The 13,203-nt window shown below is 43.4% G+C and overlaps 1 protein-coding gene across 2 annotated transcripts in view; it reads right to left on the reverse strand.

Annotated features, from left to right (window-relative positions):
- Positions 1-13,203, reverse strand: part of LOC137436295 (leucine-rich repeat and fibronectin type-III domain-containing protein 4-like) — a 401,292-nt gene that overhangs the window by 169,408 nt on the left and 218,681 nt on the right. Inside the window, exon 3 of one of the 2 annotated variants that reach the window (XM_078785881.1) lies at positions 9,496-11,566. The exons of the other annotated variant lie outside the window; for it this stretch is intronic. Within the exon in view, the coding sequence (XP_078642007.1) occupies positions 11,452-11,566 (115 nt within the window). The 3' untranslated portion in view covers positions 9,496-11,451. Of the gene's footprint in view, positions 1-9,495; positions 11,567-13,203 lie in introns of those variants that run through there. 2 annotated transcript variants of the gene reach the window in all.

A 13,203-nucleotide genomic window follows, 5' to 3' on the forward strand; every position in this document is an offset into this window, starting at 1 on the left:
AGTCGGGAAACTGCCTTGATTGCCAATGCTACCATGCATGTGATTGCCATTGTTTTTACACTAAAACAACATTAATTGCACTTTTGGCCCGTGTAATTAGCTAAGCAAAACATCAGCTCACATTACTGCATTATTTCTGCTGACCACACTCTCCTTTTACTGCTCTTGCAATCCTAAAAAAGCCCTTGGAAGCATTCTGCACCAATTCTCGATATTTCAATGATATTCCCTCATTGAAGCCTGTTTTGGAGGCAAGTGACCCTTTAATAACCAAATGTTTTGGCAGGCCATTCGAAAAAGGGTGGTACTTAAAACTCAGTTTATATTTTATGCAGTCTTTGTATTATATATTAGCAGCATTCTCCATGTTACATCCACACACTGGAAAGTGTTTTGGAAGATCCGATACTTCCTTTCCCCTATATTGCCCATATATCCCTTTTCTTTTCCCCATTCTCCCAACTTTCTTTCTCTATGATTATCCTCATTCACAGCACTACCCACCTTTACTCCTTAGCACTGCTCCTCTATAAAAGTTGGTTTTCTCTATTTACACCCCACCACAACATGCTTACAAAATAAATATATGCCATTAAAAACACACACACATATTTGTGATGTTGCTGCACAGAACCGAAGGTCAAAGAAGCATGTACACCTCGTAACAGCCGCAGCCACGAATGAGCGATTCCTTGCGGAGGCACTCGAAGAAGGAAGAAAGCGAGCAAGAGGGGGATCATAGTGGCAGAGACCCCGCATTGAGCGAACGCTGAGGGTGCTGCCGGGAGGCCTCACGCAGGTCTACGGAGACTGTGAGGAATGGAAGCATCTCAGATGTCGAGTCGGAGGGGAATCGCAACACTGGGCCAAAGGTCAGAGAAGCATGCATGGCTCGTAACAACAGGCTATGCGGCCCCGAGTGAAACTTTAAGGCGAGGAAAATATATTAGTTGGGACACTGAATGGTTGCTGTAGCGGCACCCGGAAAAGGAAGAAAGTGAGCACGAGTGAAACATTGTGGCAGACATACCGCATGGTGCGAATGGTAGAGAAAGCTACTAGGAGGCCTCAAGTGGGTTTACGGAGACTGTGGGGAATGGGAGAATTGCAGCTGATGAGTCGGAGGGAAATCGCCATACTGGGCCAAATGTCAGAGACAGGTGCACGGCTCATAAAAGCAGGCTATGTGGCCCCGAGCGAAGCGGCGAGGATGTTAAACGATCCATGTAGCAGCACCTGATTAGGAAGAAAGCGATTGCGAATGGAAACATCGTGGTGGACATAATGCATGGTGCGAACAACCAAGTGAGCTACTGGGAGGCCTCAAGTGGTGCAACGGAACCCCCATTCATGACTCTTGATGGGACGATTGTGTTGGAGAGCATTAACAAAAACAACTCTGAACAAAGGGTCACAGGCCCCCAACAGAGAACGCTCTGTGAAGTCTGTGCAGACAGATCAGGCAGCCAGGGTGCATCCTGCTAAGATAGACGCTGCATCTTCCCCAAAAAGAGACAGCGTCCTGCATCAAAGCGCAAAGATAAGATAGTGCTTCCTGTCTCAAAGGAAAGATCTAAGCAGTACAGCAATGAAAAAATAATGATCAGAATAATAAAAATATGAGAATAATGAAAACAAAAATGAAAAAAAACCAAAAAACAATTGCCAAAGAATACCTACATAGAACGAAGCTGATGCTGAAAGCATACCTCTCCTCCAAGCAACAAAATCAAAGCCATAAACCAGCTCGCAGTAACAGTGTACCAATTTAGCTGTGGAATAATAAACTGGGCCCAATCACAGATCAACAAGTTAGACATCAAAACAAGAAAACTCCTTGCCATCCACAAAATGTTTTACAATAAGCAGTGCATCCCGAGAATGTACCTGCTGAGACGAGAGGGAGAGAGCAGCATGATGGAACTCAACCAGGTGCACAGAGCGACGAGTGTAGGACTAGCTGAGTATGTGAAATGCTCAACAGACTATCGGATGCAATTTGTAAACAAACATGAACACAACAAATCTGAACTTGAACGGCACTTGGTTGAGTGCATACCTCCGCCAGACTGAACAGTTTATGCTTTGTATCCCACTGATAGGCCGAATCTGGATACGGAACTGAACCAAAATCAAATCGGCTTGTTTTTGTCACCAAACCAGCTTGTCCACCAAGTTTTGTCATAACTCATCCACAACTTTTTTTAAACTATGTTATATATCGCTTTCACCATCTCTCAATTGCTTGTTTTCTTGTGACGTCATCGGAGCACGCGCGAGGGCACCCTGGGACACCTGGGCCATTTTGATACCCTCTCGAACAACGTCGTCAGCGGATTCACATTAAATAGTTTTTGTTCACGACCAGTCATGCCAATTTGCGGCGTATTTCGTTGTTCAAACAGGCCAGGCGTTAGGCCAGGAGTCAAGTTTTACAAAACGCCCAAACTTCTACTGAATCAGGGTGAGGAAACAAGAAATTTAAGTGAAGAGAGGCGGCGTTTGTGGAAGGCTGCCATCAATCGCAGTGACATCCAAACAGAATCACAGTGGGATCGCACACCTGTCTGCTCCGAGCATTTTGTTAACAGTAAGTAAGAACATGTTTCATTGTATAACCATACAAATATATAGGTGATGACTTATGGCCATACGCACAAAGCACACATGGCGGCACTCACTTCGCACTGTGCGTCACATGTCTACAAAGTATGCACACATGCATGCACAGCTTAAAACTGCAGTGGTTTTTGAACAAATGGAGGGCACTTAATCAATCAGGTCCATAACATTAACACAAGCAGCTTTAAAAAATACATGTTTGTTTAATATATTAATACCTTGGATCGAATCAAGTGGACGTCATTCAGTTCTTTGTGTAGGATTTGTCGCACCCATCCATCTTGGTACAACCTGTATGCCTCGAGGGATTTATACTTCTTCAACTCATCTTTGGTATAGGCCGATTTGCTGAACAACAGGTAGTTGATCACGTCGATGTGGGTCACCTGAGGCCACTTGCTCACATTCTTCTCAAATTGATCATTTGATAGACCATAAGGGTCACACCCAATGACAGAAATCTTCTCTTTGTAACGAACAAGAACGTCCGGGGGGAGCGTCTCTTGGTAGCCAAGGTTGGCACTCGCACTGCTAGCCATACTCAAGCCTGGATCTACCGTATCCTTACGTACACTCCAAGTCTGTTCTACAGGTAGTTGGTTGCAGGTTGACCCACTGCCCAGGTGTTCACCAGTTCACTGGTCCACGGCAAACTTAAACCGAATGTTCTGTGTTTGTTGGGCAACAATACGTAATATAAACTAGATGGCACCACACTCCACATGAACGTGACAAAACAAACAAAATTACTTTATAAAACAGACTTTTTGCGATCCGCATTCACCATAAACCAACGCAACAAATCAATATCAGCGCACACGGACAGATTAGCTTGGGTATCAAAATGGCCGCCGCGCAATGCGAGATGGGTAACTGTGACGTCAGTGAAAACAAAGGATTCTTCACCATCTCTTCATGGTGAAGAATCACTTCAAAAATTAAATAAATCTCGTATCCGAATCCATATTCAGATCTTCACCAAAATCAAATAGATTTGGTCTTGTCACATACCCAATCTATCCACCAAGTTTTGTCCGAATCCGTCCACAACCTTTTGATATATTGTGCTGGGCATCGTTTTTGGCCCTATCTCCCAATGGTGACGAATCACTTAAAAACCCTAGTAGCTGGATCCGGATCCGGATCTTCACCAAAATCGAATGATTTTGTCCTTGTCGCATACCCAACGTCTCCACAAAATTTCGTCCAAATCTGTCCACAACTTTTTGAGATATCTTGTTCACAAACAAACAAACAGACAGGGGTGAAAACATAACCTCCATCCACCTTTGGTGGCAGAGGTAAAAAGTATCCCTAACTCAAATTGCAAAGAATTTCCAAAAAACAGGTGTGAATAGAATATGCCACACAGGAAAATGAAACAGCACCAAATATAGCCCCAACAATTGCAAAAAAGACCAAAAAAAAGATCAGGGAATATACACCAACAACTGGGAGAATGATAAAAGAGCAGGAAAATACAAAAAAAGAATTGGACAGAGTGGGAATAGACAAAGAAGGCTTATTGGAATGGCTAAGAAGAGGTCAGCTCAACTGGGATGGTGAATATATCACAATAAATGCCCAAGATCAAGGACACAACACTGGATTTAAAAGTTGGCGAGACTGAGCCAGACGGACAAGTGTAGATTCTGCAAGACAGAAACAGAAAATACAAGTCAACTGCTCTTGGGATGCAAAAAACTATTATCGAACAACTTTACACACAACAGCACAACAAAGTATGCAAAGCGATTCATTGGCATATCTGCAAAAATGTAAACATCCCAGTTCCAGAAAGCTCATGGAAACACAAACCAAGGGGAATTATTGAAAATTAGGACGTCATGCTCATGTATGACCTGATGATTCCATCGAGTGTGAACATAGAAAACAAAGCATTGTGTCCGGACATTGTACTCGGGAACAAAAAGGAAAACACAGCATTGCTGATTGAGATATCAGTCCCCAGCAATTTTGGCCTAAACAATACGGAAATCAAGAAAATGACCAAATACCAGAACCTCAAAAATGAGGTCAAGAGATATTGGAAGCTGAAGAGCATCAAAATTGTACCTGTGATAATTAGAGCAAACATGAATGATGAAGAAGAACCTCACTGAGATTTTAAAAATCATCCCTGGGAATATTACCACAAATGAACTACAACTGGAGACAATCCAGCGTTCGGTGACGATCCTGAAAAGAGCCCTTGGAAAAAAAAAAAACTGCAAAAAGTTGAACAGTTTGGTCCATGAACCGCGTGATCCATTACTGAAGAGGAGGCGGCTACTTTTGGTCCTGGGAGGACTCCGTTCCATCTCCTGAAACCAGCAAATGGAGATAACAACCAACAATACGCATACATATATATACATCGACACACACACACACACACACACACACACACACACACACACACACACACACACACACACACACACACACACACACACACACACACACACACGTGGATACATCGAGACCTGGGAGAGTGGGTGGGCTCTGTTCGACCTTCTGAAACCCACATTTGGAGATAACAACCACTGACAAACTATAGCGCGAACTAGTAAAAGGAGCACGAAGTATCGCGATAATTTATAGAGTTGAATTTTTTTGGAAAGAAATCCATGAATAACATAATAAGCCCAAAATAACATAATAAGGAGGCGTAATGGATTCAAGACTTGGAAAAGTAAAAACAACACAGAGGAAATGTCTTCAGTGACACTTGAATGAAAAAAAACAAAACAACACCTAGCTTTTATTATTAGCAAAACTACAATATTTACCTCGTTGTTTCACACTCGGATTTCACTTTTATAATTTCACACTTTCACCGTTATCGGAGAGTTTCCAAACCTTATACTGCACATATTAATACATTTACAATTTACAATAAATTGGTGAATGAGAATAAAATGAATTTTACACAAGAATCACTTTATTCCTCCTTCATCCGCAAGCACGTGTCCCCATGAAACATACAACAAACATCATTTAAAATCACCTGTTCATGACATGTTCTTGCTTTTGGACGCCTGTTCCTATCTCTAATCTGATTGGTTGCCTGGCATAGCTACGGCTCCGAATGCTTTCCTTAACCTCAAGAAAAAATCCTTAGCCTCGGACTTCCTAAGGATTGTTTATGCAACACCCTTCAGGAAATCCTTCACTAAGGAAAAAATCGATGTCAAGGCAAATCTTTCCTTTAGTTTTACCCATAAAGCGCTACGGGCCACGACCGTGGTCGATACATGCATGCAAACGAGCTTAAACTGACGTCAACCCAAGCAACACATCATGACCTTTATTACAATGTATATAAATTAATTAATTGATTAAAATGTATTTATTTATTCGTTCATTCGTTCATTCATTCATAAAAAAAATTCTTTCATTCATTCATTCACCTTTATTTAATTTTTCAGAACTGAATACCCGGGTAACTTATGAAAGCTTTCTTCTAATTGGTGGAGAAAAGCTGATGACAAAAAAGCACATCTGGCCTCCCTAACAATAAGTAAATCCAGCACTCTGAGTTACGGATAAGGGAATTCCTTTTTTGCAACCGGGAGATTGTTATATCAGCCTCTGACGTGGCGCTTTGATAATCGTCCCCTCCGTGATCAATTTCCGTGAAGAGCACCTTTTGGAAAGTTAAAGGTTCCTCTTTAAGGCCGAGGGGTGGGGGTTGCTCTCTGGAGTTTAGGGAAGGATTTAAGGAAAAATTTTAAGGAATCTTTACCTCCGCCATCAAAGGTGGATGGAGGTTGCGTTTTCACCCCTGTTTGTCCGTTTGTCCGTGAACAAAATATCTCGAAGAGTTGTGGACGGATTCGGACGAAATTTAGCAGAGATGCAGCGTATGTGACAAGGACGAAGTGATTAGATTTTGGTGAAGATCCGGATTCGGATCCGGCTGGTAGAATTTTTTAAGTGAATCTTCACCATTGGGAGATAGGGCCAAACATGATACATAGCAGCATATCTCAAAAAGTTGTGGACGGATTTGGACGAAACTTGGTGGACCGGTTGGGTGTCTGACAAGGACAAATATATTTGATTTTGGTGAAGATTTGAATATGGATTCGGATATGAGAATTATTAAATTTTTAAGTGATTCTTCACCATTGGGAGATAGGGCCAAAAACGGTACATGGCAGAATATCTCAAAAAGTTGTGGACGGATTTGGACTAAACTTGTTGGACAGGTTGTGTGAGACAGGTTGGCAGCATCGGGTGCAGGACAGGGGAGGGGAGGGGTAGGGTAAGATGAAGGGTGAGAGGGGGAGGTAGGGAGAGCAGTTGATAGTGTGTCGTTGATATTTGATATTTGAATGGTGCATTATTTGAAAATAGTGAAAGGATGCCAATATTTTTGGCCTCGACTGAATACTAGCAAAAGTACCCGGCGTTGCCGGGTAACAATGAGTCGCTTCCTGAAGGGAATATGAATGAGGAGGGGAGGACAGTGGGAAGGGGAGGAGGAGGGGGAGGGGGAGGACAGGAGGAAGGGAAGGGGGTGGAGGGGGGGAAGGGGATGGGTGGGGGGAAGGTGGGAGAGGTGGAGGGAAACAGTGAGAAGAAGGGAAGAGAGTGGTACGTGAAAACGGTACCTGAAATTGGTACGGTATGGGAATGAAAAAATGGGTACGTGAAAACAAAAAAGCAGCTCTGTCTACTGTAACGCCATCGCTTGCAAAAGCAGCCTTTTTATTTTATCTTGGAGGCTCCAGTCATGGGCTATGTAGTCCTCATCGAGGCCAGGCCTTAAATAGAATAACTACATAAAGATAAATAAAAGAGAGGGAATGTAAAGGTGAGGAGTTAAAATGATGAAAAGTGTGTGACGAAAAGTGTGTGATGTTTGTTTGTGAGAAAGAGAGATTAAAGCTAGCCCAGTAGCTGCAGTTTGAGTGAGCCAGAAAGTAAGACCAGAAATCCAGATATGGACAGTTTAAGATAATTCTGGGCATGACTTTAACACTCCTAATTCAAAACGGTAGTACTATCCTGGGCGGTTGACCATACACCAATACCTGTGGAGAAGCTTAGCTTCCTCGTGGGAGATTCCAATGGTTTGGAAGACCTTAGGTGTGGCCCAAATGTGTGAGTGACTGAACTTTTTCAAGAGAATTCTCAAATAAGTAGATGCGAGGGTTTGCCCGACAGTGTTTTCGGAGAGACATAGTGGAAATTTTGTCAGGATTGAATGACATATTCCAAGATTGATCCAAAATGATAAATTTCACCATTTTACAAAACTTGACATTCAACGTGTTTCTTCTTTAAATCAGCAGAATACTTTCAGGAACAATGTAAATTCCATAGATTTTATTTGTGAACTGATACGATGTGCTTTCTCATTTTTGTACATTTGGCATTTTAATCAGGCATCAATTCACCATTGGGGCTTATGGGACTTTTATTTTTGAGAAATAGGTACATTAGCTCCATCCCGAGCCTTTTGCGAAATTGCTACATTGGCCCATCCACTTTTCCTGGCAAAGTCAAAAATCCATGCAGCCAATTATTACATTTACAGCATTGCCCGAGGTCAAACTGTTCAGCCAAATAAAAAACAAGTACAAAAAGTTTTAATTAAAACAAAAGCCGCGTCGATGTTACACAATGCCTAGATGCAGCTGTGCCTATAACGTCGATGTTATAGGCACAGGACAATCCTATTGATTCGATTACTTGATGTTATTTTTGTGCAAAGTGAAAATATATCTCGGCAATTTCCCGTGTGTGGCGACGAATTTTTTATATATCTCGCCATTTTCCCGTCTGTTATTTCAGGCGGTGTATGACTGACCATGCCGCGATTTAAACAAAATATATATATCTCGGCATTTTCCCGTCTGTTATTTCGGGCGGTGTATGACTGAGCATGCCACGATTTAAACAAAATATATATATCTCGGCATTTTCCCGTCTGTTATTTCAGGCGGTGTATGACTGACCATGCCGCGATTTAAACAAAATATATATATATCTCGGCATTTTCCCGTCTCTTATTTCGGGATAATCTCTTATTTCCTTCTATCCCCCCCCCCCCCCCCCAACTCTTCTTTGTTTGCTTAGTAGCTCTAGATGTCCCACGCAGTGAGCACATGACAAACTGCACCAATAAATCTACATGTGTTTAACTGTAATTATATTATGATTGCCAATCAGCCTAAAAAGCGATGATTGGAAACATAAGGCCTTCAACCAGATTTTCAAAATCAACATATAACTTACAAAAACACAAGTGTACCTTGCGATCTGCCACCCGCCTGGCTTTCTTTCCCAAGTCTCGTTTGCTTTCAAAATGCAGTTTAAGATGACATAACCTCTCATTCAGAACTTGTGCTTCTTTGATGTAATAACTAGATCGGTGCCAATGAGTACGAGAATGCAGCCAATTGCAGCTCTCTAACTTGCACAAATGCAAAATACTACTTCTCGGCCACAAGGCATGGTTGATTATTTTGCTCTTTCCACGCATGTCGATGGGTGAGTTAACTACATTCCACATAATAAAATGAAGAAAAATACGAAGAATTGGACTCAGTTGATTCCACTGTTGATTTTGCCCCAAGTTTTCATGAAAAATTAAGTAAGTCATCCGTTTTTGTCGCTGAGTCCACCATTGAAGGCTGTGCAGGAACAACAATGGCGGACACCATGGCATCAGCCACGGACATTCTCGGTCTGAGAAAACAATGCATTATAGTGCAGTTTCAAAGCGTTTGCCTTTCTCCAAAAAGAGCTGGAACAAATTCCTATCTTGTGCTGCGACGTGGACACGAATAGATCATGGCGATGATGGTTGCCGGTTATGGTGCTTCGGAATCTGAAGATGAGCCTGATATGCTATCAGAATCACTCTCGCAGGTAACTTTATTCAATAGGCCTACATTTAATACACTGCAAACAGATAATTGAATTTAAAAAAACAACAAGTACAGATACATTCAAAGTACACCGCCCCCATGCCAAATAAAAATATATCCCCAGCACGGCATTGCGAAATTATCATAACCCATAATGAAATGCTGAATGCCTCAACTTTGTGTTTGCCTCAAAATCTTGTGTCCCAAACTCGTCTCTCTCTGTACCCACGCATACCCAGTTGTACCCAGCTGCTCTTGGAATCTGTGTCCTTCTCTCCTGACAAGGTGGAGAAGTATCTGTCAACCCTCGACTCTGATTCTGCAACTGGACCAGACGGCATCAGCCCACGGGTCCTAAAACCCTGTTCTGCCGCTCTTTCACACCCTCTCTCTGTTCTCTTCATCCCATCTTTTGCTCCAGGTCATCTGCAATCAGCTTGGAAATCAGCCAACATTACCACTTTACATAAAAAAAGATGTAAAAACAGATCCTTGCAACTACAGACCAATCAGCCTGCTCCCAATTATCAGCAAACTCATGGAATCCACCATTGCTTCAGATATCAAATCCTTCCTCTTCTCCAATGGCTTGGTCTCGGATCATCAATTTGGTTTCAGATCAGGTCACTCGACTCTGGGCATGCTGCTTCTGCTGTCTCAAAAAAGGATAGAGGTCCTCAATGCCAAACAGGAAATCAGAGCTGTCTCCCTTGACAAATCATGTGCTTCCGATACGGTCTGGCACCCCGCTCTGCTCACCAAACTCTCCTCCGATGGTATCCATGGAAATCTCCACGCATGTGTTACGGGGTCCTCCCCTTACCTCTGGTCTCGGTAGACCTCCGAACCCCGAGAGGGTCCCCGGCAGAAACATATGTTATCCTTGGTTGAAATCAAGCAAATAATGAAACCCTCAATGGAACCAGCAAATGAAACAGTCAAATCAATAATGCAACCACACCGGGTTATGAACAAACAATAATATATTATAAATCACACCAAAATGCGCCATACAACAATGGGGGCAATCACCCCTACTATCAAATCTTACGATGGTAACCTGATCAAGCCCCTTAACCCCAAACTCACGGCACCTCCCCAATGTCTCTGCACCCCTCCAAGGCGAAGTCCCAATGTCTCTGTGCGCTCCCGCGATTGGGGAGTCAAGGCCCGATCAAAGTCAATTGAGGCGTAGGCGATCGAGGCGACCTCGAGGTCACGTTGTTCAGCACCCAGCAATACAGCGGTGGAAAGGAACCTCACAAAGATGCGCTCCGACGTACACGTTTGCGGTTCAATCCACGAGCCTCCGTATAATTCTCAAGCGCCCTTTCTTGCACAGCCGTCCCCGGCAAACCACCGGGGATTAATCCCCAGCCGACGCGACAAAAACAGGTTCACTGCAGGTTGCTCGCATGGCGAAGATGGCGGACGGCTTTCACTCGAACCCGGGCTTTGAGGCAAGGATCCTCCGGAACCTCAATGAGGATACCCGATGACACAGGCTCCACGGCACTCCGGCGATATCTCTTATCGCCCGAACTTCCCTTCAAGGACGCAAAGTTCACTCGCACTGTACGTTGACCGCTCGATCCGGAGCTTGAACAAAAACGTCTGTTCACGATCTCCTACCACCTCTTCTTCCTCGCTCCACCTCTTCCGGTCACGATCCGGATTTCCGGCCACATTTTTACCAGGAGCGCTTTTAAATCTTTTAACTATAATAACTCTTTCCCTTCAACCACAATCACCAGAATACTTAGAACCAACCACAATAATCATAACAACAACCATAAGGGCCGAATCCGTAACACATGGCTTGTGGACTTCCTCTCTGGTCGTAGTCAACGTGTGGCCCTGATTGGATTTCTCTCATCTCCCCTTCCTGTTCAGGCTGGAGTTCCCCAAGGCAGTGTTCTGGGCCCTGTGCTTTTTCTGGTCTTCATCAATGATCTCTCCGACTCTCTGGAAAATCCTCTCTATCTCTTTGCTGATGACTCCAATCTCTGCCGCTCCATTCCTCATCCCTCAGATCGGCAGCCTCCTCACTCTCTGCAGACCTGGACAAAATGACAGACTGGTCAAACAAGTGGAACATGTCTTTCAATCCTGACAAATCTCACACTCTTACTATGTCTCTCCAAAAAGACCGACTGGACAACCCTCCAATCTACTTTCTCAACAATCATCTTCAAGAAGTTCTGTCACTCAAGCTCTTGGGTCTCACAATCTGCCATGATCTTTCCTGGGAAAACCACATTTCCAAGCTGGCTTCCAATGCCAGTCGCCGACTGGGCATCCTCCGTCGTGCGAAGTCCTTCCTTGGCACATTTGAGCTCCTCACCACATACAAGGCTTTCCTCTGCAGCTCAATGGAATACTGCTCTCCCCTCTGGGATGGTGCTCCTGCCTCACACCTAGCTTGGCTTCACGCTGTTGAAACCAAAGCTTTCAGAATCATTGGAATCTACCGCGATGAAGCTAACTCTGATGGCCTTTCACTCACTCACCGCAGGCAGGTTGGTGGTCTCTCTGTCTTCTACCGACTCCTCTCTGGCCGAGCCCCCCAGCCCTGTCTGTGCTCTGTACCCCAAATACTCCTACTAGTTGCACCAGATCTGCCAGCAACCCTCTTCTGGTGAAATTGCCAAAATCAAGACTCTCTGCTCACCTTCACTCTTTCATTCCTCTTTTCTCCCGCCTCTGGAACAAACTCCCTCACTCTCTTCAATCCCTCTCCTTCCTCCAGGTCTTTAAAACAGCTGTTCACCACCATCTCTTGTCTTCCCCCTTCCAAAACCTTGATCTTTTCTACCCCTGTTAATTCACCCCAGATCCACTTTTCTGAAATACCATCAAATACCATCAAATATCAGAAATATCATCTGCTCTCAAATGTTGTACTTGTGTGCTCTCCCCCCTCTCTCCATCTCATCTCCCGCTCCCTTTATTTTGTCTTATGTGTCCGTTTGTTTTTTGTCATTAATGTTAGCTCTTCCACGAGCCTTGATCTTGTATAAGAAAAAATATATATATATATCCCCTCTTCCCCACCATAAAAAACCACACCAGAACTGGCTTCCTAGCTCAAAAGGTGCCTGAGATATTGCCAAGATGAGAAAGAAAATAAATATATGATTAATAATGAAAATAAATAAATAATAATCATAAAATATTTATATAACTAATCATTTGGCAAAGAGAATACGTAAACCACCACCTTTTCATCCGAATATGTAACCTTAAAAATTAATTGTCATTAATGGAATAATTAAATAATTAATCGTTTAATTGATTAATCAATAAATAAATAAGAAGACGCCATGCAGAGCACAATACTTGCAAAATCCACCCCCCCCCCCTAGAAAAAAATTCCATTGATACAGCAAATTGTCCATTTCATCAAGATTAAAATTGACAATCTTGATCAAAGCTCGGGCCAATAGGAAGAAAAGTGACGATTTTTCAGATGAAAAATTATGATTTTGGAAGGTTGACCTTTTTTTTTTTTTTGTATACTTAATCGAGGCTCGTGAAAGAGCTGACAACCGCGAGGGAAAGACAGCACAGGGGGACCGCGAGGGAAAGACAGCACAGGGGGACCGCGAGGGAAAGACAGCACAGGGGGACCGCGAGGGAAAGACAGCACATGGGGACCACGAGGGAAAGACAGCACATGGGGACCATGAGGGAAAGA

The sequence above is a fragment of the Myxine glutinosa genome, chromosome 1 (genome assembly GCF_964187855.1).
Source record: "Myxine glutinosa chromosome 1, kmMyxGlut1.1, whole genome shotgun sequence".
Lineage (NCBI taxonomy): Eukaryota > Metazoa > Chordata > Myxini > Myxiniformes > Myxinidae > Myxine > Myxine glutinosa.